The sequence below is a fragment of the Balaenoptera musculus genome, chromosome 11 (assembly GCF_009873245.2).
Source record: "Balaenoptera musculus isolate JJ_BM4_2016_0621 chromosome 11, mBalMus1.pri.v3, whole genome shotgun sequence".
In the NCBI taxonomy this organism is placed as follows: domain Eukaryota; kingdom Metazoa; phylum Chordata; class Mammalia; order Artiodactyla; family Balaenopteridae; genus Balaenoptera; species Balaenoptera musculus.
In genome coordinates, this window is record NC_045795.1 from 41,866,313 (window position 1) to 41,892,352 (window position 26,040).

Here is a 26,040-nt window from a genome sequence, read left to right on the forward strand (position 1 = left end):
CCCAGTGCACGGTAACCTGGTCCACAGCAATTAGAGGTGGGGAGCAATTAGCCAGGACATACTGCTGCTGTAGAGCAGGCAGGGATGGCAATGAGCAGTGACCATCCTGGTGAAGAACGTCATGAGTCAAAAAATCAAAAACAAACCATGTTGGACACAGTATGAGAAGGACAGCAGGAGCCTGGTCGTTATGTTTGGTGATTCACACTCTTCCGTACTTGGCGATACCATAGGAACCACTCAGCTTTCAGTTTTCGGTTATCATTCACTTCTCAGAGAGTAAAAGCAATATTGACACATCTGTCATAACCCCGAAAATATTTGCAATTTCAAAAAGATTAGAGATAGTACAGGAATACAACTTTATCATGTGTCAGCCAAGTATATTTATGATTGCACATCTGTATGTTGACCACTTCCCTGATGTGGAAGCCTGGTCTCCCATTTAAGGGCAGAAAAGCTTGAGAAAACGTAACTATTAATATATATATATATATGTAACCCAATCTACAAGAAAGAAAGAGGAACTGTGAGTGTCAGAAATGAAGAGGGAGCTCCAGGTGGGAAAGTTAAGAAGAAGCTTAAGCTCTGGGGGAACACAGGTATGTCAGAACACAGGTGACAGGAGCCAGGAGCTTAGAGTTTAACTTTCACTATATAACGAGTCAGAGCTGTGGATGAATCCTTTGTGTGCATCCAGGAGCCTAGAAGGCCACACGGCCATGAAGCATGTGATAGAAATAGACATAAATCCTCCCACCATCTTTAATCTACACTCTTGGGTGGTAATATAGTCATCCATGAGAAAATGGGTGCTAAACCTGTGAAAGTTGAAGATGTGGGCACCTGCCACCCTGTAAGTTCAGGCATATGAGGGTGATGAAATAAAATGGAAACTGGTCCAGAATCAGTGAAATACCTGGGGCTCCCATTAGGGCAAACATGAAATGTATTGTAGGCATGGTTTCCCAACCCAGGGTTTCTCAGATACCTACAGAAATCATCACTGAAATTACCCTGACTGAAGAGGAGCTCAAAATCAAAACTAAAAAGCTATCAAATGAGTAAAGAACATCATGGGGCAGAGGCATGAAGGAGAGTCAACAGATACAAGAAAAAGGGGATTTAGCCAAGAAAGATTATAGAAAAATCTGGAATGAATTTATAAATATAATAAAATGTTGAAATAGTTAAAAGGAGTTATGGATACCATAAAGAAAATTTGATAAAGAACCAAACTGAACTTCTAGAAGTTAAAAATAATGTCATTAAACTATAAAATTCAATGGCCATATTAAATGTATTAATATATTGTTGAAGAAAAATGTGTTAACCGTCAGGCTTATATGTGGAAACTATCCAAAATGCAGCATAAAGAGACAAAAAATATGACAGGGAATTTTATAGAAATGGAGGATGGATTCAGAAGACCCAACATATATTTAATCAAAGCTCCAAAGAAGAGATTAGATATAATGGGAGAGAGGGAATATTTGAAGTAATTCCTGGAGGATTTTCCGGAAATGAAGAAAGATATGTATTCTCAGAATGAAGGACTACACCAAGCCCCCCAAAAGGATACATAAAAAGAAGTCCATGCTCAGACACATCATAGTGGAATTACAGAATGTCATGGAGAAAAATCTTAAACGCTAAGCAAATGTGGAGACGGATGATCCAAGTTATGACGTTTACATTCACAGCAGTAACAGAAGTCAGAGCAAGTGGGCAGTCCTCAAAATGCTGGGAAATAATAACTATTGCCTTAGAATTCTATGTCCAAGTAAACTCTCATTCAGGATGAGAACAAAATAAAAACATTTTCAGACAAAGCCCAAGACAGGAAGTTCTGAAAAAACTACCAGAGCATTTACTTCAGCAAGAAGGAAACTAAATCCAGAAGAAAGGAGTGAAATTCAGGAACCAAGGATGATGAAACAATATTAGCCTCCTCTTTAATTTAAAACAATTAAAAATTTTTTTCATGAAATCATGAAAACTTTATTTTCTGAGTAATTTAATGAAAAAATCTGTTATTTGTTTCATTTTGCTGTACATAGATATAAGTATAGCTAACAATGTTGGTAAGTTAGAGTAAAATACGGAGTATACAGAGCATGACATATTACATCACCTTGAAGAATTTTTGATGTCTTACACTAGTACTTGTGTTAAGATGCTAAGGAAAAGCAACATAGAAAACATCATATTTACTATTATGTGAGCTGAATAAAAATGTGTAGGAGAAATATTGTAAGGCAATGTACCATAAATGTAAAAAAAAATCATTTTTTGGTGGCATAATGATATTTTTTCTTTTACTTAATACCTGTCAAAATTCTACAAGGGACATGTATTATTTTAGCAATAAAAAACTTCAGAATACTTAAAAACATAGATATATTATCTTACTAAATTATGAATTTCACTAAATAAACACTATGTTTATAATTTTGCAGGCAAACCTCGCCTCACCATCTTCTACGGTATCTGAGAGTCAGCTGGTACGTATCCTTTTACTAGACATAGACCTGGTACTTTAGAAAATTCTGATCTTTTAAGACAGCTTTATCTGAACAAATGTGAACTGAGAACAAATTGACTGCATATATAAGTTTATTTGCTTACTTGTCTAGTAAAAGTTCACTGATGCTTTTCTAAAGTTCCATGTGGTTGTTTTGCAAGTCACAGACATACATAAAAACATACATAGAACTTATTTGCCAGTAACTTGCATCCTAGTAGTGGTGTGAGGATAGAACGGGCAAGGCCAGAAGGAAGATGCTGATAGAGGTTAGAGGCAAGGACTCACTTCTGGATGGGAGAGATCAGAAAAGGGTTCAAGGACAAGGTAGCCTTTGATCATATAGAGTAGGTTCTGGACTTGAGGAAATGAAATATTTCAGACAGGAAGATCAGCATGTGGATGGTCTAGACCAGGGACGAACAATAGAAATATAGTGTGAACCTAAAACACAAGCCACATTTGTAATTTAAAATTTTCTAAGAGCCAAGTTAAAAAAGTAAAAAGACACAGGTCACATTAATTTCAATAATACTTTTATTTATACACATATTATCATTTCAATATATAATCAGTATAAAATTGAGATTATTTTACATTCTTTTTTGGGGGGTAAAGTCTTTGAAATCTGTTATGTATTTTACATTTACAGCATACCTCAATTCAGGCTAGCCACCTTTCAAGGGCCCAACAAGGGGGCTGGTGGCTACTGTGTAGGACAACACAGATGTAAGCTCTAGAATCTGTTATTTATAGATAAAAATTTGATTAAGTAGGAAAATTACTTTTTCTAACAGTGTTCTGTATTATTGTTACAGTGATGAGCAAATTGGAACCATGATATATTACCTAGATATTACTAAATATTTTCTTTATTATCTTTTAATTTTTATTGTTTATAATTGTAAACTCCTTCAGTAAAATTGAATGAAAATATCTAGTAAAGCACTGTGAGACATTAAGAAGACAAAATCAGTTTAATACTGATTTTTCCCCCCATTTTAAGCAATTATTTCTGTGTCCTACATCCATAGCCAACAAGTCATCTTGTCATTATCATGCCAAAATGACAATGATATTTTCATTTGTAGTGCTGGAAAATCATAAAAAGTGTAATTTGACTCTTAAAATAGCATGATTGAAGCAAATGGCTTAGGCATGTTGGTATTTATACATGCAGTGTGTATATGGAGTGTGTTTGCGTGTGTGTGCATGTGTGTGTGTGAAGTGTTATTTTAGTGTCAGTTGATTTAGAATAGTGGCCGACAGTATAGGATAGTTGAAAGAATGCTGGAACGGGGCCAGGAGACCTATCTTTTACTTCCTGCTCTGACACTAACTACTGGGTTGACAGTGGAGAAGTCAAGAATCTGGGAGACTGGGCTTCAATCTTCTAAATGAACAATGAGACCATTCGATTACACTCTGTCCAAGCCTTTCTAAGGCAGTGAGTCCATGGTTACTAGCTCAGGGGAGCAAAGGAGTTGCCATGGAAACAAGAGGTACAATAACATTGTGAAGTTGAACAGTTTCCCACTTTAGATATGGAACTATTGTTACAACTATTTTAATGTTTAAAATAATGATATATGTACTTGTTTCTTGAGAGTAATGTGTGAAAATTAAGAAATATTTTGTATGCTCAACATAGATACAACAGATTTTAGATGTTGAATGTGTGTGAGTCTGTATATATATTATCAGACTGACATATACATATATATAGATAAATATCAGTTCTTGACTTAATATTTTAAGAAACTATTTCAAAGAAGCAAATATATATAATGATTTCATAAATTAAGACATAGTATAAGTGACCCATTGTAAATGTAATAAGTGAACTTTTTGGCCAATCAATTCTATGAATTTGATGTTTGTGTTCTGAGAAAAATACGAAGTGTTGCTTTGACTGACTTTGATGATAATTTTTTTGCATTTACTTTAGACCTTTTCTCTAGAGAGTTCAAGGAGTTTCTTAACCAAGTTTTAAATTAAGTTTTAATCCCAAAATTCACTTGAGATCTAGGTAGGTTTGTGAAGGGATTATTATCAAGCAGGCTATCACACACTAAAAGAACATCTCTTGGATGGATGTAATTATTCAATTTAATCACTGACTTCTATTTCATGATATTAACCCTGTATTTACATTCTGTGGATATAGACTAGAGTAGAAGTAATTGCATGCAAGGGATGCTATAAGCATTTGCTTTTTTAAGGATTTGTAATATTTTCACTCTTAAGCATTGTAATTTATGAATAAATTATATTTTTATGAATGGATTTCCAATATTTGCCATCATGAACTCTCTTCAGGGTTAAGTTCAGAGTAATTTCAGTAAATAAGAATGCCTTTGAAAAACAAATATGTATATATACACACACAGTATGTGTGTGTGTTTATAACATATACTATACATATAGATGCCGTATGACAGGTAATTCTGAGAGCACACACACACATATACATATTGCTTTTTGTTTATATGTGTGTATACATGTGTATAGCACATAAAAACAAAATTTTGGGGAACACATGATAGATTATAGTTAAATTATGTAAGCAAATATTGTATGTTTTGCATAAAATAAACAATTAAAATTATTTGACTCCTATTTTAGGGGAGAAATGTAATAAATTGAAGTGAAAATAAATGTTGAATTGCTATGATAACACAAGCTTAATACAGAAACCATTTTGCTTTTGAGCTTTGGCTTTTAAAGAATATATCATTTTTTCATATTTTTTCTTTTTAACCTGGCTTAGCTATTTGCTTGTTTACATTGCAACTGTACCGATTCAACACTGGAAGGAAAAACAGAAATATGACCTTGCCCCTTACTTTTAAAATATTTCCACTGTTTACTCTGAAAACCAAATTATGTAGTATTAGGCTCAGAGAGAAGTGTTTTGGGGGTCCTGATGAAACTAGTTCACCATTTTGTGTCTCAGTTGCTCTTCTTCTATTAAACAGTAACACAGTACATCAAAACTGGGAAGGGACTTAGAGATGAAGAAGTTTTAAATACACATCTAGAAAATGGAGGTTGGGACAACTACCCTGTCAACCTGAAGGCATTATTGTAAGGCTCACATATCATAAAATGTGAAGTTGCCAATGTAGTCCTGTACATACGGGGTTGGGGGGGGATGTTATTATTGCATATAAAGTCTCTGAAATATTATCTCTGAGATTTAATGAGTGGCCATTTTTTACAGATGAAGAAACAGAGGGTCACAGAGTTTGAGTAGATCAACTAAGATCACAGTGTTCGTGGTCATCTTTGTTCCGTGTGACTTTCAAAAGGAATCATTATTGATTTTAGATAATCCAAGGGGAATAAAAAAGGCTGATGAAGGAGTTGGGAAATAGGGCCTCTGCGGAAGTGTGACTTCCACCGGGCTCATGTGATCACTTTCTGAAGAGAAGGGGCTGAGTAGGATCAGTTTGGGTCCTGAGGCTTCACACCTGTGGATAGTGCATCCCCTGGCATCAGAAAGGGAACAAAAGGAAAGGAAGAGCCCGGATCTAGGCTCAACCTTCACAAAACTTTCCTAATTCCTGAGCTGACTCATCATAATATTAACAGAGGCTGGTGGAGTCTCTTTTCTCTGGGTAGGAAAACAGGTTGGGCTTTATAAGATGGGTAAGCACTGGTCTTCCTTGGCAATAGGTAAGGGAACCTGGTTTAGGAGACATTTGGCTTTTGCTTTTGAAATTTCATGCCATTACAAAATGCTCATTGTTGCCCAAGATGGAATACTGAATCTAGAGAGTACAAAACAATAGATTTAAAAAATAAACCACATGGTTATATATAGGTAAAAGCAAAATGGAGCTTACTGGAACACTGTACAGAAGAGGCGCTTAACCTTGCAGGTACTTTGTTCCCAGTTCTGAAAGCCAACTGATGTGTCCTGTTTTAGTGGTGCATGACTGATCTTTCTAAGGGCCCTTGAGGTCTCTCTTGTTCCGAAAATGCAGCCCTAAAAGCTTTTGCATAGAACTAATGTCTTCTTCCAGCTTGTAGGCTGTTTGTCCTTGACTAATTTTCCTTGACACTACATGCTTAAGTGCTACAGCGTTTATCATGTATGCCTCTTCAGGTCTGAGTCATGCTATTTTCTTTTAATTGTTGAAATATTTCAAACTGGCCAATCTGTGTTGTGTACATTCCAAAAAATATTTTTGGAGCTGTGAGCTGTGATTTATAATTATTGAAATTCTGCATATGTTTATTTTAATACAGCTATCATAGTAATTATAAAATATATTTTTGGAAAAAGCTCATCAGATAAGTATTTTCCTGGGTAGTCGAGATCATTTGGTATCAATACTCTGTATTATAAGTGCAAAAACAGGAAAAAGGAAAGGTTTTTTTTTTTCCTTTCAAGTTCCTTTTATGATATTTTTTCTTTACAAAGTTCTGTCATGCATATCATCTCATTAGATTCACACAATCACTTTGTGAGTTAGTATGGCAGGAATTGTTATTTCCATTATTCTGATGGGAAAAACCCTGAAGTCTAGCTATCTACCATGTGTCAACAGTCCTACAGCTAATGGGTGGTATTAAAAACTGTCTGCCCCCTCCTCCCTAATCTTGGAAGCATTACTCTGTACTATAGTGTTTTGAAATTTGAGATGTTTCTTTGCGGGGAAAAAAAAAGCTTATGTATTTGCTTCAAAGATATATTTTTATTTAAAAAAAAAGAATTAGAGTTAATAAATTTTTATTAATTGTGAGTGAATCAGCTAAATAATTTAGAAAATATTGCTTTTGTCACCAGTCTTGACTAGGAGAATGTTTTTGAGCTTCTCTGAGCTTGTTGCCACAGAAATTCTAAAGAAAAAAAAATAACACTGGAGAATATAGACAAGACAGAAGCAAATGGCTAAAAGAAGTAGCAATGGTACTTTCACAAACTCCTTGGATCCATCATATTAGCCAGACTCACAGAATTTTATATATGGTGTGTTTTATTAGTTTCTTGCTGGTTTTTTTTTACACATCTTATTTATTCAAAAAGATAGAAATAAGCCCTTGAAAACTGGGATCCTATTCTTTATTTCTTTTCTTTTCTTATCACATGACTCCAGAGCTTACTAGCTCAGTCAAAGGCAATTAAAAACACCAGTCCACTTGTTGGAGTTAATTTATGAAAGACGTGGTTCTAAGAAGGCATTATCCATATATAATGGATTCTCTAGGTCAGTGTTGGCAGTTAATTTTCAACTTTGGTGTCCAGCCAGAGGCAGTACCAACTTGTTGTCGTAGAATTATGATTATAAGTTCCAAAGGACAGAAACGATATCTATTTTCACAGTGCCCGAGTAGCAATATTCAAGGATAAGTGTATACTTGATGAGTTATAAACACAAATGAATAGCGGGATCAGTGCCCCACAGGCCATTAAAACCTGCCCCCAGGCCCCGGGACTCCACATACTGTATCTCTTGGACTTTTTCTCCCTTAAGACTAATAATAGAGTTAGATGTGATCTCCCAAGTTCCACCCATTCTTGAATTCTCCAAAGAAGATGACGTCATTTTCTTCCAGGTTAAGAGTTTTATTGCTTATCACCGCAATCAAACAGGGGGAAAAAGAAATGATTTTTTAAAAATAGAGAGACTTAAAATCTTGCAAAGTCCTTAAAGACATGGCCTCTGGTCCCTGGTGTTGACTTCCTGTATCATCGGAGATGATAACTTCGGCTTTCTACTCTTTCTTATCTCTGAGGGTGGAGCTCACCAACTCACATTCATTCTTCTGGTCCCCTAGGGTTGAAAGGCATGTAGATCTTCTATCTTGCGAAGTTCCTTCTTCTTGGTTATACTGTAATCAAAAAATCAGTCCAGGAAAAATAAGGGGAGACCCTAAATGGGCAATCAACACCCTTTAAGGCCTCCATACTGGATCATAGCCAGCATACTGAACTTCTGCCTGTCAATTAGTTTATTCATCCTTCAAATGTCTATTTAGCATCTGTTAGGTTCCCGGCACAGTTCTAGGTTTTGGAGAGATAACAGTGAACAAAACAATGATCTCTGGCCTCACAGATCTTAAATACATTCTAGTGGAGGAAGCAAGAAAATAAACATAAACTGAGGTCAGATTGTGTTAAGTACTATGGAAAATAATAGGGTGAGTAAGAGGAGGTGGGGATTGATATTTTACATGGGTCATTAGGGAAAACCTGTCTGCTAATAAGGTGGCATTTGAGCAGAGACTTGAAGAAGTGAAAGAGAGAGTGCTGGAAAGGGAGAAGAGAGTTCCAGACAACACAAAGAGCAAGTTCAAACTCCCAGAGTAGGGAACACAATGTGTGCCAGAGTGGAGAGTGAGGGAGAGAGAGGGGCAGTAGCAGGAGACAAGATTGGAAAGGGAGAAGCTGGCTGGGGAGTGAACGATTAGGTCACATGGAGCCTCGTAGGCATGACCCTGCAGGCATCATAAGGGTTTGGGTTTTTACTCTAAGTGAGAAGATGAGGCATTAGAGCGCTTTGACTGGAGTCCTGTGACGTGGCTTGATTTACTCAGTGATTGTTCTGTGCTTAACTCACCTGAATTGTCAGCCCTCTGAGTACAAGGGTTACGTCTTATTCATCTGGGTAGACACTACAGTTCCTGACATAGAATAGGTCTCACTTGGCAAAATACCTGCAGAGAGCATCTGATAGATGGTCTGATAGAAGGATGCTTCAGAGCTCCAAGACAATGGTTGCTTTTTCTTTAAGGCACTTCAAAAATGTCAAGAATACATACATACGTACATATATATGTATATGTATAACTGAATCACTTTGCTTTACACCTGAAATTAACACAACATTGTAAATCAACTATACTTCAGTTTAAAAAAAAAGACTTTATCAGTATTGTGCGAACTACTCTTCTCATCAAAGCAAATGGAGACCAGAGTTGTCCATGACTGTTGGGATCTAACACTCTTGGAATTGTGTCAAGAAGAATATAAACAGGCAGACTCCCCATCCACTAAAAGCCCATATGTACCCCTGGCTCTAATGAGGTTCTCAGACTTTAAAACTTGAGATAACTAATCAGAATCACAGTATTCTGGTTCCAGTTAAAAGTAAAACATCTGCCTACCCTTTTCTGCAATGATAATGCTATTTTTCTGAAGGTGGGGGAAATATTTTACTAGCAAGAACGAAAGATTAACCTTTTTTTTTTTTTTTCAAAATATAGCTCCAAAAGAGGGGGGGAAAGCCTTACATCCAGTGTAAATCAATTATCAGGAGGTTCATCACAATACATTGAAACTTGCTATTTGGAGAACCTTCTCGTTGTTCTTTCTGTGTTCTTTTTGCTGGCTATGGGAGTCATTACCTGTTTTTATTTCTCCACGTAGGCTGGAACGAAAATTATGGTGTCGCTTTCCCTGGCATTGTAAGAATGACATTTGTTTGTATCACTCATGAGTCTAGCTGGATCTGTCGATTCTTTAGCAGCTAAAAATGAAGGAAGGGCCTCCTCGGGTTAGTTTAGTTGTCATATTGCTGGCAATGATCATCTTAGAGTAGCTCACATTTATAGATTCTTCTCACTTGTTAATCTAATTTCCTTTGTTTTTGTTTGGATGCAGACTTAGCAAATTAGGTTTGCCAGAATTAGCGAACCAGTCTACTTGGAGTCTGAAGATACCAGGTGACTATGAGCAAGGATGCAGCATAGATTAGGAATTGATAAAGGACAGTCTGTTCTAAGCCTTATGCAATAACTTTGTGTGGTGTGGTTCTTGAGGAGGCAGGAATGTAAATAATCAAATGTGCCGTTATTCATTATTAAAGGACCTAATCATGCAGGAGGATTAGGATCCTTTAGTAGACGGTCCAGACAGGTCAAATGGCTTTTTTCCAAGGTCATACAGTCTATTAACACTATTGCAAAAATCAAAATCTATGTCCTTATACTTTCCCCCCACCAATATCATGCTGCTTCTTGGGACTGGATTTTATACCAAGTCCAGAGAAATATCAGTATAAATTTTGATGTCTGGCTGTGCAAACGACAGAATCCTTTAGGAGGCTGAATGTAGTGTTTGTGCCCTGCTTAAGGTAAGAAAAACTGGATTTACTAAGACTAGTGAAAAGAAAAGTAAAATGACATGTAATGAGTTAACCAAGGCCTAAGTCATGAATGTGGCAATTGGCAGTGGAAATAAAACAGAAGCAATGGATTTAGAAGGAATCAAAAATATAAAAATACTAGGACTTTGTTAGTGATTGCCCAGAGGAAGTTATAGAGAGGTGGGTGTTTACAAATCATGTTAAGTTTCTCTCTATGCTGTTTCTCTCCCTGTCTCTGTCTCTGGAGTAGGCATCAGAGTAATTAAAATCCTGGGTTTATGATCAGACTAGACCTGGATTAAACCTTAACTTGTTCACATATTAAGTGCATGGCTTTGGCATGTGACTGATTCTAAGTGTCTCACAGGGTTGTTGATAAGGAATTGATGAGATAATCAATTTGAAATATTGAATGTAGCGCCTGTAAAATATGGAATCTGGGTCTATGGGATAATGATGATGTCATTATCTGCAATGAATCCTCAAGTGTTTTGAGGCTGGTTTCAAAGCATGCGGAATGGTATGAGCAAGGTGCAGAGGCTGCCATAAACAGGATTGATCAGTGTACCATGGTTTATGGAGAGTACGTGAGGCTCAGAATTGGGCCAACAAGGTTTGAGTTTCAATTTGACCAAAGGCCGAGACACAGTTAGGTGTGGAGGGTATGGTTAAAGGTTATAGGGCAGGAAGTGTGAACAATGTCAAAGGCAAACTATGTTTAGTCTTCCTTTGCCTGGAGTTGGCTTCCCTGTCCATGAAATGCTGGCTGGTAAGTGACAGCAAGTTATGGTGCAGGAGAAAAAACAGGACTAAGGAAAGAGGTAATGAATATAATGGAAGAATTGGGGCAACGGTACTGAGACCGAATAAGCAAACTAGAATGAGGAAAATTCAGAGACTTCAGGTAGACCAAAGCCTAAGAACACAGAGTCCAAGAAAAGGGCAGGTGGAAATAGAGGAAATAGGGAAAGAATCCTTGTTCAATTGCCAGACAACTATCAAATCCAGGAAATTCATAGCAACAAAAAGCATCAAACCTGGTAGAGAAATAAGTATGAAGCGTCAGTAACTGATTCTGATATTAAGGCTACTTGATATCCAGCCAACCAGAGGACTGTCTTTTCTGGATTCACCCTGGAGGATGATGATCCCAAGAGAGATGATCTGAGTGGAAGTTTCCAGGCCAGGATGACCCAAAACATCCACCTGTTAGCAATGCAGGAACCAGGGCATCATGTTTCTCTGGCAGGGGGATTCTTACAGCATATCAAGTGCTTCTGGTCAGATTTCTTCCCTCTGCTTTCATCTTTTTGCTAGTGCCACCAAGCTTAGTTTCTAAAATTCCATGTTGGTTTTAGAACCTGGTAAGCCCTGAGTACCGGAGTTGTACAGATTTCCTACTTCCCAAAGGAGCAGGAGAGGAGGTACAGGAGTAGGAGCAGCAGGAAGGAGAAATGAAACAGGAAGTCATGTGGAAAAGAGAGACAGGAAATCTGGACAGTTTCGGATCATGACCCATGTATCAGGTGTCTCCCTATGACAGGTGGCTGTAGAAATCAGCAACAGCTTGAGCTTTGTTCTCATGCTGAGTTCATTGGAGGATATTACTCTTATATGTATATTCAACTGTGTGACTTCACGCATAATTGGTTGTTACTTGCTCATCTTTTCCCCTGGAGAGAAATCAGAGTTTCTTAAGTGGGAGATATTTCCCTGCCTGGGGAAGATAGAGATTTTTCTCAATCTTTATTCCTCCAGTTGGCATAGATATGAAAGCCAGCTGGGAAAATATGGGTTGAAAAAAATATTGCAGAGTGGCATTTAGTCAAGACTCAAAACATAATGGGTGGCTTATAGGGCAGAGAGATAGATGTCCTCCCTTAAGGCTTAACTTGAGAGCACCAGCACAGACTGAGGAGAGCTAATTTACTATGTTCTGAAAGGAAATGGGCTTGAGAAGAATGATTACAGCAAAATGCTCAAACAGAAAAGGCATCACAACGTTTCACTGAATTCTTGTTTGGGATGTTTTTTGTAAACTTATCAATCATTTTGTGACATTTTACAGTGTAACAAGATTTTGGTGTTTGTGAAACATCATTTTGAAATTGCCCCAAACTAGATTCCTCTCTCTCTCTCTCTCGTCAGACTGACATTGGGTACAAATTCACGAATCTGAAATGACTGGTCTATTCACTCAAACTCTTTTGATTGCAAGTTATAGAAGTCAACCTGAGTTGGAAAAAAAAAAAGGGAATTTTGTGTAAAAGAAAAGGAAAATCTTAGGGAGCCTCAGAGAAGAAATTCAGCTGGGTCCCAGGAATGTTTTGGAATTCAGTTCTGGAAAGTCCTCAAGTGTGTCTCTTCTCCATACACTTTGCTATATTTTTCTTGATCTCATCAGATCTGCTTTTATGGCAGATTAAGTCTTTCCCATAGCTCCCAAATCCACGTATTATAATTTCAGTCTCCCAGCGTGCCTGCAGACCAGTTTAAAGCAGTGTTCCATATTCATGGAAGAGAACATCTGTTTGCTAACCAGCCCCCATCTCCTTGTGTCAGAAAGCCACCCTTGATTTCATCATACACAGTTTGAACATGGCTTCTGGGATCTTAGGGTTTCCAGAAAAAGAAAGTTGTTTTGGGCTTGGTGGATTGTACTAGATTCGCCTATCCTATCATGCCCCAAATGAATATGTTGCCTGGCACTGAGGATGCTCTCAATAAATATTTGTCAAATGAAATATTTATTGGCTGAATGCTCTGGCAAGGATATAGGAATGTGTTTGACTAGATAAATGAAGGTGTTTTTGCATTTTGAACATCATAATAGTAGATCTTAATGAGTTGATTGTGCTGTAACAGGTAACTAAAACTAAAGTCACATTAGTTAAAAATCATTTGATTTCTAGCTGTTTTTATGTATTTATAAAATCATTTTAAAATAAAAAAAATTACTGTGAGAACATTTGAATGACTTAATATACCTATGTATTCATTTTAATAGTATTTTTTCCTTTATTTTAAAAAAATTTGATATTCATGAAGACGAAGCCTGGAGTAATTCGCCCCGTACCTATAAAATCCAAAATATTACTGAAAAAAGAGGAGGAAGTCTATGAACCCAACCCTTTCAGTAAATACCTGGAAGAACACAGTGACTTCTTTTCTGAGCAGGTGAGTGTGCATATGAGAAACTCTTTGATATTTGGATAAATATGTGTACAAAATATAGAGATGCCTCTATGAATATGGTGTGTGCAAGAAAATGTTTGTAATTGGAATATCCTTAGTAATATAAAAGATCTATTTTTTTACATAATAAAACAATTCTTAAGTATTTCCAGGATGACATTTTGAAGTATTTAAGTGCTTTTTCCTAAAATTTTTCTACCTAGTGCTGGTGTTGTTTTGGGGACCAAGATATTACTTCCTATAAAGACACCATGGAGTCACTGATTAAATGAGTCATATAGGTGCTGCATTCTTATTTCTAAAATCCTGCTTCCTTTTGAAACAATGCAATGCCTTAGGTTTGGTACATTAGTACATTTGACAGAAGATCTATTGTTTGGATTGATATCAACATAATAGAGATGATGCGATCCCCTAGATTGAGTGGTACTAGATAGGGAATAAGGGCTTAAGTTATTTTCAGGCATCATTGTTTTTTTGGTTTATGTGCAAAAAAGGTATACTATCTTCCTCTTATATATCCTATATGTTGAAGAAGGTATAATGGAAGGTTTTTGATGGTGCTTTATAAGATATTTAGGAAAAACATGAAAATACACATTTATGCAATATAAAATTTCATAAATTATCTCAAAGGGAAACCTTACATCCTTATTTGTCTTCTTCAAATGCAACAAAGAGACATGGGTTATATATTTTATATCTCAAACATTATTACATGCTTCAGCAATGCAAGCAATCCAGAAATCTTTGTGGATACAACCAGGATACGCAAGATCACCACCACATGTGGTAATCTATGATAGAATAGACTTGCAAAAGAACGTAAGGTGCTATACTCTTTTTAAAGTTCAGTTTGAAAATGATAACTAACAATAGTCTTGAAAATAGAAATTACAGTCATATTTGTGAAACATAAGAAATATCTCGTCTCGTATTATACTAGCTCTATGACACTGAGCAAGGTATTTCACCTCGCCCAGTTTGTGTCTTAATGCATAAAATGAGGCATTCAGAAGAGGTACTTTTTAAGGATCCTTCAAATTCTAAAATCTGGGTTATTTAAAATCTAAGAACTGTGAGTAGGCTAAAAGCCTTGAAAAAGTTCATTATAAATACTTTCTCATGCTTAGCTACAGTTTTTATTTATAAAATGGAGATGATAATATTTTCTGCTTATTTATATATACTTTCTGAAGACTGATAGGATTTCAATAAGTTAAACATTTTTAGGAGACACTAATATCATTGAAAATGATAATTAGAGGCAATTATTTTATAGAATAAAATGGAGCCCTCAATTAATTAAATTAAATAGGGAAATCTTATTGATATATAAGGTGTGTTCACTAAATCTGCACATAAAAGAAATGGAAATTCCTGTTTGGAAAGCATATTTCCATCATCAATAAAAATATTCATTAGATATCTATGGCTTATATGACACTGATATTTTAGAGGCTTAATGTGACATTTTAGACAGTATGGGATTATTATAAAAATTTATAAAAGTAATCTAGTGTTACATGACAAAAATGCCAACAGTTAAAATAAATTTCACATATTATCCATGCAACATATTCTTCAAATATGATCTAATGCTGTAGAATAAAAATTTTGTTCTTTTGTACTAGTATAATTTTAAATTTATGCATTTTATCTTAAACAAGATTCTTTGTAGGGTGTCAAGTTAATCTACCTATAATTTATCACAATCTACTGTCCTCTGGAATGATAAACTCCATTTTCAGGTGTAGGAAATTCTTTTCATTAAAAGGAGTTGCCAGTTCTTTTCACAGCTTTTCCTGACTATACAGCAAGTTTAAAGCTCTGTTTATGTACACGATAAACCTATGTGTTTTCAGATAATTTGTAGAAAATTTGAGTTCTTTTGCAAGTATTTTGGTGGCACACAGACTTATTTATATTTTCTTTCAATTAGTTTATTCTGTGTATATCCCAACTTCTGTGTCAGCAGACTGTCAGAATTGAAAGAAGTCTAGCAGAGGACTTAAAAGTTAATTCCAGACCTTCCCTGGTCTTATTCATTGACCTTGCAGGAGAGGAAAAATGAATATACTAGGAAACCGGGAAGCTGCATATACTATCAATTGGCCTCTACATGGAGCTATAACCACCACTTCATTGTGGCCAGAATCTACAATGGAGGCAGAAACAAAAGACAACTCACAAGCATAGATGCTGAAAGCTCCTTAAATAATGAATTGCGTAATAAAAATTTATGATCTCAGCATGGCTACTTCATCAGAACTTAACTCAAATTCAGTTCTGGTTGCTATTTTGTTCTCTTTTGCTGCTGCCACAGAATAAATTGAATGGTTCCAAACTCAGTTGATCTCACCACCCACCCATGTAATGGAAAATTCTTTAGCCTGACAGTTGAGCCAAACTGAAACAGCTCACATTCACTGATCTGCCCTGTCCTGGGGACAGTCCCACATGACAGGAGATGTTGGATAGGATTGTTAAGTCCATAAATTTGCCCTAGCAGCTTCACTGCCATAAAATATGATTTCAAAACTCTCTGTTACAAAATGTTACACACCAAAGATGATGAGACCAGACAAAAATGCATTTACTGTAGCATAAGAAGGTACAACCAGGCAGACTTTTGAATTTAAAATGAACGGAAAAGTTGCCTGGAGATAGCCTCTGAGTACTAAAAGCAAAGTTTGAAACCAAATGCTTAATCAAGTAATTGAGACTTATTAATCAACAACTTTTACATCAAAATGGCATAGGCCAGGAAACATCATTCTATTTTTTTTTTAATTTAACATCTTTACTGGAATATAATTGCTTTACAAAGGTGTGTTAGTTTTTGCTTTATAACAATGTGAATCAGCTATACATATACATATATCCCCATAACTCCTCTCTCTTGCATCTCCCTCCCACCCTCCCTATCCCACCACTCTAGGTGGTCACAAAACACAGCTGATCTCCCTGTGCTATGTGGCTGCTTCCCACTAGCTATCTACTTTACATTTGGTAGTATATAAAACTCCATGCCACTTTCTCACTTCGTCCCAGTTTACCCTTCCCCCTCCCCATGTCCTCAAGTCCATTCTCTACGTCTGTGTCTTTATTCCTGTCCTGACCCTAGGTTCATCAGAACCATGTTTTTTTTTTTTTTAGATTCCATAATATGTGTTAACATACAGTATTTGTTTTTCTCTTTCTAACTTAACTTCACTCTGTATGACAGACTCTAGGTCCATCCACCTCACTACAAATAACTCAATTTCGTTTCTTTTTATGGCTGAGTAATATTCCATTGCATACATGTACCACATCTTCTTTATCCATTCATGTGTTGATGGACATTTAGGTTGCTTCCATGCCCTGGCTATTGTAAATAGAGCTGCAATGAACATTGTGGTACATGACTCTTTTTGAATTATGGTTTTCTCAGGGTATATGCCCAGTAGTGGGATTGCTAGGTCGTATGGTAGTTCTACTTTTAGTTTTTTAAGGAAACTCCGTACTGTTCTCCATAGTGGCTGTATCAATTTACATTCCCACCAACAGTGAAAGAGGGTCCCTTTTTCTCCACAACCTCTCCAGAATTTACTGTTTGTAGATTTTTTGATGATAGCCATTCTGACTGGTGTGAAGTGATACCTCACTGTAGTTTTGATTTGCCTTTCTCTAATGATTAGTGATGTTGAGTATCCTTTCATGTGTTTGTTGGCCATCTGTATATCTTCTTTGGAGAAATGTCTATGTAGGTCTTCTGCCCATTTTTGGATTGGGTTGTTTATTTTTTTGATATTGAGCTGCATGACCTGCTTATAATTTTGGAGATTAATCCTTTGTCAGTTGCTTCAATTGCAAATATTTTCTCCCATTCTGAGGGTTGTCTTTTCGTCTTGTTTATGGTTTCCTTTGCTGTGCAAACCTTTTGAGTTTCATTAGGTCCCATTTGTTTATTTGTGTTTTTATTTCCATTTCTCTAGAAGGTGGGTTAAAAAGGATCTTGCTGTGATTTATGTCATAGAGTGTTCTCCCTATGTTTTCCTCTAAGAGTTTTATAGTGTCTGGCCTTACATTTAGGTCTTTAATCCATTTTGCATTTATTTTTGTGTATGGTGTTAGGGAGTGTTGTAATTTCTTTCTTTTACATGTAGCTGTCCAGTTTTCCCAGTGCCACTTATTGAAGAGGCTATCTTTTCTCCATTGTATATTCTTGCATCCTTTATCAAAAGTAAGGTGACCATATGTGCGTGGGTTTATCTCTGGGCTTTCTATCCTGTTCCATTGATCTATATTTCTGTTTTTGTGCCGGTACCATACTGTCTTGATTACTATAGCTTTGTAATATAGTCTGAAGCCAGGGAGCCTGATTCTTCCAGCTCTGTTTTTCTTTCTCAAGATTGCTTTGCCTATTCGAGGTGTTCTGTGTTTCCATAGAAATTGTGAAATTTTTTGTTCTACTTCTGTGAAAAATGCCATTGGTAATTTGATAGGGATTGCATTGAATCTGTAGATTGCTCTGAGTAGTATAGTCATTTTCACAATGTTGATTCTTCCAATCCAAAAACATGGTATATCTCTCCATCTGTTTGTATCATCATTTCATCAGTGTCTTATCATTTTCTGCATACAGGTCTTTTGTCTCCATAGGTAGGTTTATTCCTAGGTATTTTATTCTTTTTGTTGCAATGATAAACGGGAGTGTTTCCTTAATTTCTCTTTCAGATTTTTCATCATTAGTGTATAGGAATGCAAGAGATTTCTGTACATAAATTTTGTACCCTTCTACTTTGCCAAATTCATTGATTAGCTCTAGCAGTTTTCTTGTGGTATCTTTAGGATTATCCATGTATAGTATCATGTCATCTGCAAACAGTGACAGCTTTACTTCTTCTTTTCTGATTTGTATTCCTTTTATTTCTTTTTCTTCTCTGATTGCTGTGGCTAAAACTTCCAAAACTATGTTGAATAATAGTGGTGAGAGTGGACAACCTTGTCTTGTTCCTGATCTTAGAGGAAATGGCTTCAGTTTTTCACCATCGAGAATGATGTTGGCTGTAGGTTTGTCATATATGTCAATATACGGCCTTAATTAGGTTGAGATAAGTTCCCTCTATGCCTACTTTCTGGAGGGGTTTTATCATAAATGCTGTTGAATTTTGTCGAAAGCTTTTTCTGCATCTATTGAGATGATCATATGATTCTTCTCCTTCAATTTGTTAATATGGTTTATTCCATTGGTTGATTTGCGTATATTGAAAAATCCTTGCATTCCTGGGATAAAGCCCACTTGATCATGGTGTATGATCCTTTTAATGTGCTGTTGGATTCTGTTTGCTAGTATTTTGTTGAGGATTTTTACATCTATGTTCATCAGTGATATTGGCCTGTAGTTTTCTTTCTTTGTGACATCTTCATCTTGTTTTGGTATCAGGGTGATGGTGGTCTTGTAGAATGAGTTTGGGAGTGTTCCTCCTTCTGCTATATTTTGGAAGAGTTTGAGAAGGATAAGTGTTAGCTCTTTTCTAAATGCTTGATAGAATTCACCTGTGAAGCCATCTGGTCCTGGGCTTTTGTTTGTTGGAAGATTTTTAATCACAGTTTCTATTTCAGTGCTTGTGATTGGTCTGTTTATATTTTCTATTTTTGCCTGGTTCAGTCTTGGAATGTTGTGCTTTTCTAAGAATTTGTCCATTTTTTCCAGGTTGTCCATTTTATTGGCATACAGTGGCTTGTAGTAATCTCTCATGATCTTTTGTATTTCTGCAGTGTCAGTTGTTACTTCTCCTTTTTCATTTCTAATTCTATTGATTTGAGTCTTCTCCCTTTTTTTCTTGATGAGTCTGGCTAATGGTTTATCAATTTTGATTATCTTCTCAAAGAACCAGCTATTAGATTTATTGATCTTTGCTATCATTTTCTTCATTTCTTTTTCATTTATTTCTGATCTGATCTTTGGGATTTCTTTCCTTCTGCTAACTCTGGGTTTTTTTTGTTCTTCTTTCTCTAATTGCTTTAGGTGTAGGGTTAGGTTGTTTATTTGAGATGTTTCTTGTTTCTTGAGATAGGATTGTATTGCTATAAACTTCCCTCTTAGAACTGCTTTTGCTGCATCCCATAGGTTTTGGGTCATCGTGTTTCATTGTCATTTGTTTCTAGGTATTTTTTGATTTCCCCTTTGATTTGTTCAGTGATCTCTTGGATATTAAGTAGTGTATTGTTTAGCTTCCACGTCTTTGTATTTTTTACAGATATTTTCCTGTAATTGACAAGTAGTCTCATAGTATTGTGGTCAGAAAAGATAGTTGATACCATTTCAATTTTCTTATATTTACTAAGGCTTGATTTGTGACCCAAGATATGATCTATCCTGAAGAATGTTCCATGAGCACTTGTGAAGAGAGTGTATTCTGTTGTTTTTGGATGGAATGTCCTATAAATATCAATTAAGTCCATCTTGTTTAATGTGTCATTTAAAGCTTGTGTTTCCTTATTTTTTTTCATTTTGGATGATCTGTCCCTTGGTGAAAGTGGTGTGTTAAAGTCCCCTACTATGATTGTGTTACTGTTGATTTCCCATTTTGGCTGTTAGCATTTGCCTTATGGATTGAGGTGCTCCTATGTTGGGTGCATAAATATTTAGAATTGTTATATCTTCTTCTTGGAATGATCCCTTGATCATTATGTGGTGTCCTTCTTTGTCTCTTGTAATAGTCTTTGTTTTAAAGTCTATTTTCTCTGATATGAGAATTGCTACTCTAGCTTTCTTTTGATTTCCATTTGCATGGAATATATTTTTCCATCCCCTCACTTTCAGTCTGTATGTGTCCCTAGGACTGAAGTGGGTGTCTTGTAGACAGCATATATATGGGTCTTATTTTTTATCCATTCAGCCAGTCTATATCTTTTGGTTGGAGCATTAAACCATTTACATTTAAGGCAATTATCGATATGTATGTTCCTATTACCATTTTCTTAATTGTTCTGGGTTTGTTCTTTTGGTCTTTTCCTTCTCTTGTGCTTCCTGCCTAGAGTAGTTCCTTTAGCATTTGTTGTAAAGCTGGTTTGGTGGGGCTGAATTCTCTTAGCTTTTGCCTGTCTGAAAAGCTTTTGATTTCTCTGTCAAATCTGAATGAGATCCTTGCTGGGTAGAGTAATCTTGGTTGTAGGTTTTTCCCTTTCATCACTTTAAATATGTCCTGCTACTCCCTTCTGGCTTGGAGAGTTTCTGCTGATTTCCTCGTATGTTATTTGTTTTTTTTTTTTTCCTTGCTGCTTTTAATATGTTTTCGTTATATTTAATTTTTGATAGTTTGATTAATATGTGTCTGGCATGTTTCTCCCTGGATTTTTCCTGTATGGGACTCTCTGTGCTTCCTGGACTTGATTGACTATTTCCTTTCCCATATTAGGGAAATTTTCAACTCTAATCAAATATTTTCTCAGTCCTTTTCTTTTTCTCTTCTTTTTCTGGGACCCCTATAATTTGAATGTTGGTGAGTTTAAAGTTGTCCCAGATGTCTCTAAGAATGTCCTCAATTCTTTTCATTCTTTTCTCTTTATTGTACTCTGCAGTAGTTATTTTCACTGTTTTTTCTTCCCAGTCACTTATCCGTTCTTCTGCCTCAGTTATTCTGCTATTGATTCCTTCTAGAGAGTTTTTAATTTCATTTATTGTTTTGTTAATCATGGTTTGTTTGCTCTCTGTTCTTCTAGGTCCTTGTTAAATGTTTCTTGTATTTTCTCCACTGTATTTCCAAGATGTTGGATCTTCTTTACTATCCTTCCTCTGAATTCTTTTTCAGGTACACTGCCTCTTTCCTCTTCAGTTGTTTCGTCTGTTGGGTTTTTATCTTGCTCCTTCATCTGCTGTGTGTTTCTCTGTCTTCTCATTTTGCTTGACTTATTGTGTTTGGAGTCTCCTTTTTGCCAACTGTTTGTTCGTAGTTCTGTTGTTTTTGGTGTCTGCTCCCAGTGGTTAAGGTTGCTTCAGTGGTTTGTGGAGACTTCCTGGTGGAGGGGACTAGTGCCTGTGTTCTGGTGGATGAGGCTGGATCTTGTCTTTCTGGGGGACAGGACCACTTCTGGTGGTGTGTTTTGGGGTGTCTGTGATCTTATTATGATTTTAGGCAGCCTCTCTGCTAATGGATGGGGTTGTGTTCCTGTCTTGCTAGTTGTTTGGCATAGGGTGTCCAACACTGTAGCTTGCTGGTCATTGAGTGGAGCTTGGTCTTAGTGTTGAGACGGAGATGTCTGTGAGAGCTTTTGCCATCTGATATTATTTGGAGCTAGGAGGTCTCTGGTGGACCAATGTCCTGAACTCAACTCTCCCACCTCAGTGGCACAGGCCTGACACCTGCCCGGAGCACCAAGACCCTGCCAGCCACACGGCTCAGATGAAAAGGGAGAAAAAAAGGAAGAAAGATAGAAAGAAATAAAATAAATTTATTAAAATAAAAAATAATTATTAAAATTTAAAAAAATGTGAAAGTAATTTAAAAAAAGGAAAGAAAGAACGAAGGGAGCAAAAGCAACCAAACCAAAAAACAAATCCACCAATGATAACAAGCGCTAAAACCTATACAAAGAAAAAAAACAAAACAAACAAACAAAAAAAACGGACAGACAGAACCCTAGGACAAATGGTAAAAGCAAAGCTATACAGACAAAATCACACAAAGAAGCATACACATACACACTCAGAAAAAGAGAAAAAGGAAATATATATATATATATAGAAAGGAGGAAGAGAGCAACCAAATCAATAAACAAATCTACTAATTATAATAAACTCTAAATACTAAACTAAGATAAATGTAAAACCAGAAACAAATTAGATGCAGAAAGCAAACCCCAAGTCTACAGTTGATCACAAAGTCCACTGCCTCAATTTTGGGATGATTCTTTGTCTAGTCAGGTATTCCACAGATGCAGGGTACATCAAGTTGATTTTGGAGGTTTAATCTGCTGCTCCTGAGGCTGCTGGGAGAAATTTCCCTTTCTCTTCTTTGTTCGCACAGCTCCTGGGGTTCAGCTTTGGATTTGGCCCAGACTCTGCCTGTAGGTCGCCTGAGGACATCTGTTCCTGCCCAGACAGGATGGGGTTAAAGTAGCAGCTGATTAGGGGGCTCTGGCTCATTCAGGCCCGGGAGAGGAAGGGGTATGGAATGTGGGGCCAGCCTTCTGCAGCAGAGGCCAGCATGACGTTGCACCAGCCTGAGGCATGCCATGTGTTCTCCTGGGGAAATTGTCCCTGGATCACGGGACCTTGACAGTGGCGGGCTGCACAGGCCCCTGGGAGGGGAGGTGTGGATAGTGACCTGTGCTTGCACACAGGCTTCTTGGTGGCTGCCGCCGCAGCCTTAGCATTTCATGCCCATCCCTGGGGTCCGCGCTGATAGCCACGGCTCGTGCCTGTCTCTGGAGCTCGTTTAGGCAGTGCTCTGAATCCTCTCTCCTCGTACACCCTGAAACAATGGTCTCTTGCCTCTTAGGCAGTTCCAGACTTTTTCCTGGACTCCTTCCTGTCTAGCTGTGGTGCACTAGCCCCCTTCAGGCTGTGTTCACGCAACCAACCCCAGTCCTCTCCTTGGGATCTAAACTCTGAAGCTGGAGCCTCAGCTCCCAGCCCCCTCCCGCCCCTGCAGGTGAGCAGACAAGCCTCTCAGGCTGGTGAATGCTGGTCAGCACTGATCCTCTCTACGGGAATCTCTCTGCTTTGTTCTCTGTACCCTGTTGCTGCACTCTCCTCTGTGGCTCCGAAGTTTCACCCCACCCAGCCCCTGTCTCTGCCAGTGAAGGGGCTTCCTAGTGTGTGGAAACTTTTCCTCCTTCACAGCTCCCTCCCAGAGGTGCAGGTCCCATCCCTATTCTTTTGTCTATGTTTTTTCCTTTTTCTTTTGCCCTACCCAGGTATGTGGGGAGTTTCTTGCCTTTTGGGAAGTCTGAGATCTTCTGCCAGCGTTCAGTAGGTGTTCTGTAGGAGTTGTTCCACATGTAGATGTAGTTTTGATGTATTTGTGGGGAGGAAGGTGATCTCCACGTCTTCCTCTTCTGCCATCTTGAAGGTCTCCTCTCATCTTTCTATATTAGATGGATTTTTAAACAAAGACACTTCAGAATGAAGCTTATGCTTCTCTGAAATTATCTTTCAATCCATTATTATATCAATTTGTGGTCCTTTTGAGTTCTTACAAAGTATCCCCACACTCCACCTACAGATATAAAGCTATGGTGATATACTTTGAAGCATAGTTCTATTGATAACTAAAGGCACAGTTGGAAAATAACTAATAGAATTGATTGGACAAATGGGCATCCAGAAGGAATAGAGGCTTAGAAAATCAATTCACTAATTAAAATGAAGATACTAAAAAGAGGAATGGTGTTTTGTTTATCTGACTACTCGTGAGTTTGCAAAATATATTGATTGCTTTCTGGTCATTTAATGTATTTAATTAGACAAAAGTGATTTCTGCACTGAAGAGTCTCAACTTAGTAGAAAAAACAATTGCTAACCTCAGTTATATAAAATGTGGTATAAAATATTTTTCTCTCATTCTTTATAAATTAGTAATTCAACCCATGATATTAGGTATGTCATTTCTTTCTTGAAGCCCTAGAGAAATGTATAAAAATATTGTGGACAGAATTGAAAGGGGGTTGTATTGTAGTTTCATCTAATTTTCCTGGAAATGTTTTCCTTTTTTCTTTTTTTAAAACGAGAAATAGTGCTTTCCAGCATGTATGCCTCTTACATTTTATTTTCCCCCTAATTTGCTTCAATAGGGAAAAGAGCATGTTTTTGTGTGAAAATGACCATTTAACAAGTTTCCTTCACACCACAGAGAATGTAAAAGGGTAATTATAGGGAATTTCCTTTATTGTAGTATTTACATTCTTTTCTTCTGAGTTTTCTTAGACATCTGACTTCCCTACCAAACTATCTGTCTGACATTCAACTTTGATGACAATGCGGGTGACTTTCAGATTTCTATCTAATTATTCATCAAATTATATATATATATAAAACATCTTTATTGGAGTATAATTGCTTTACAATGGTGTGTTAGTTTCTGCTTTATAACAAACTGAATCAGTTATACATATACATATGTTCCCATATCTCTTCCCTCTTGTGTCTCCCTCCCTCCCTCCCACCCTCCCTATCCCACCCCTCTAGGTGGTCACAAAGCACCGAGCTGATCTCCCTGTGCTATGCGGCTGCTTCCCACTAGCTATCTATTTTACATTTGGTAGTGTATATATGTAGCTGTGACAAAGTGAGAGAGTGGCATGGACACATATACATCAAATTATATTTTTACTGTGACCTTCACCTGCACTTCCTTATCACCCATGTGTTACAATTATAGAGTAAACACCTTTGTTAAAAGGTGAACTAGATAATATTGCCTTTTATTATGAATGACTTCTGGCTTTGCCACAAGTTGCTACTTTTTCAACATTTGTTTCTCAATCAAGATGGCTCAATCTCTTTTGTCATAAAATTATCTTTGTTAAGATACCTTTTATTAAGGTATTTATTATTATACCTTTTATACCTTTTATTAAGAATTTTTTTCAGATTAAAATGTTTAACCTTTTTAGATCTAGAAATGATTAAGTGGTTTGCTGAATAGTTTTGAGGGAAGAGAACCGAAATTGCTTGCAGGGTTACATTTCTTTTGGAAGAGTTAAGACCAGAGATTTGGCTTCTCCAACTGTTACCAGGTTGTTTTTGATTATTCAAGTAATGAAATCCTTGTGAGTTTTTCTCTTCGTCTTTTCCCCTTACTCCCTCTGTCCCTCCCTCCATCCTCCTTCCTGCCTGCCTTCCTTCTTCCCTTCCTCTATATGTAATAAGTAATAGACAATTTATCATATGCAGGTTATATATGATATGTAATAGATAATTTATCAACACAATAAACTTTTTAATGTTAAAGAAATTGTCCTATAGAGACAATATTTACTTTTTCTTCCAGGATATAATCATATAGGAGATCCTCATCAAACTTAGGCTTTTATCTCTTTTATTTATTTATTTATTTATTTATTTATTTATTTATTTATTTATTTATTTATCATTATTTTTATTATTATTGCTTTAAGATTTCTCTTGACCTTGTGTATGTACCAAGGAAGACAGGAACTAAGGGTTGCAGGTTTCCACATTGCTAAGGGAGATTTCTTCTCCTGTCCCTCTTCCACTGCTTTATGTAGGTT

General features: G+C 36.7%; 1 protein-coding gene across 14 annotated transcripts in view; it reads left to right on the forward strand.

The window, feature by feature from the left end:
- Positions 1-26,040, forward strand: part of LOC118904077 (muscular LMNA interacting protein) — a 275,275-nt gene that overhangs the window by 191,440 nt on the left and 57,795 nt on the right. For all 14 annotated transcript variants that reach the window (XM_036869793.1, XM_036869795.1, XM_036869801.1 and 11 more), the window contains 2 exons: positions 2,460-2,504; positions 13,669-13,797. In XM_036869793.1, the coding sequence (XP_036725688.1) occupies positions 2,460-2,504; positions 13,669-13,797 (174 nt within the window). The remainder of the gene's footprint in view (positions 1-2,459; positions 2,505-13,668; positions 13,798-26,040) is intronic.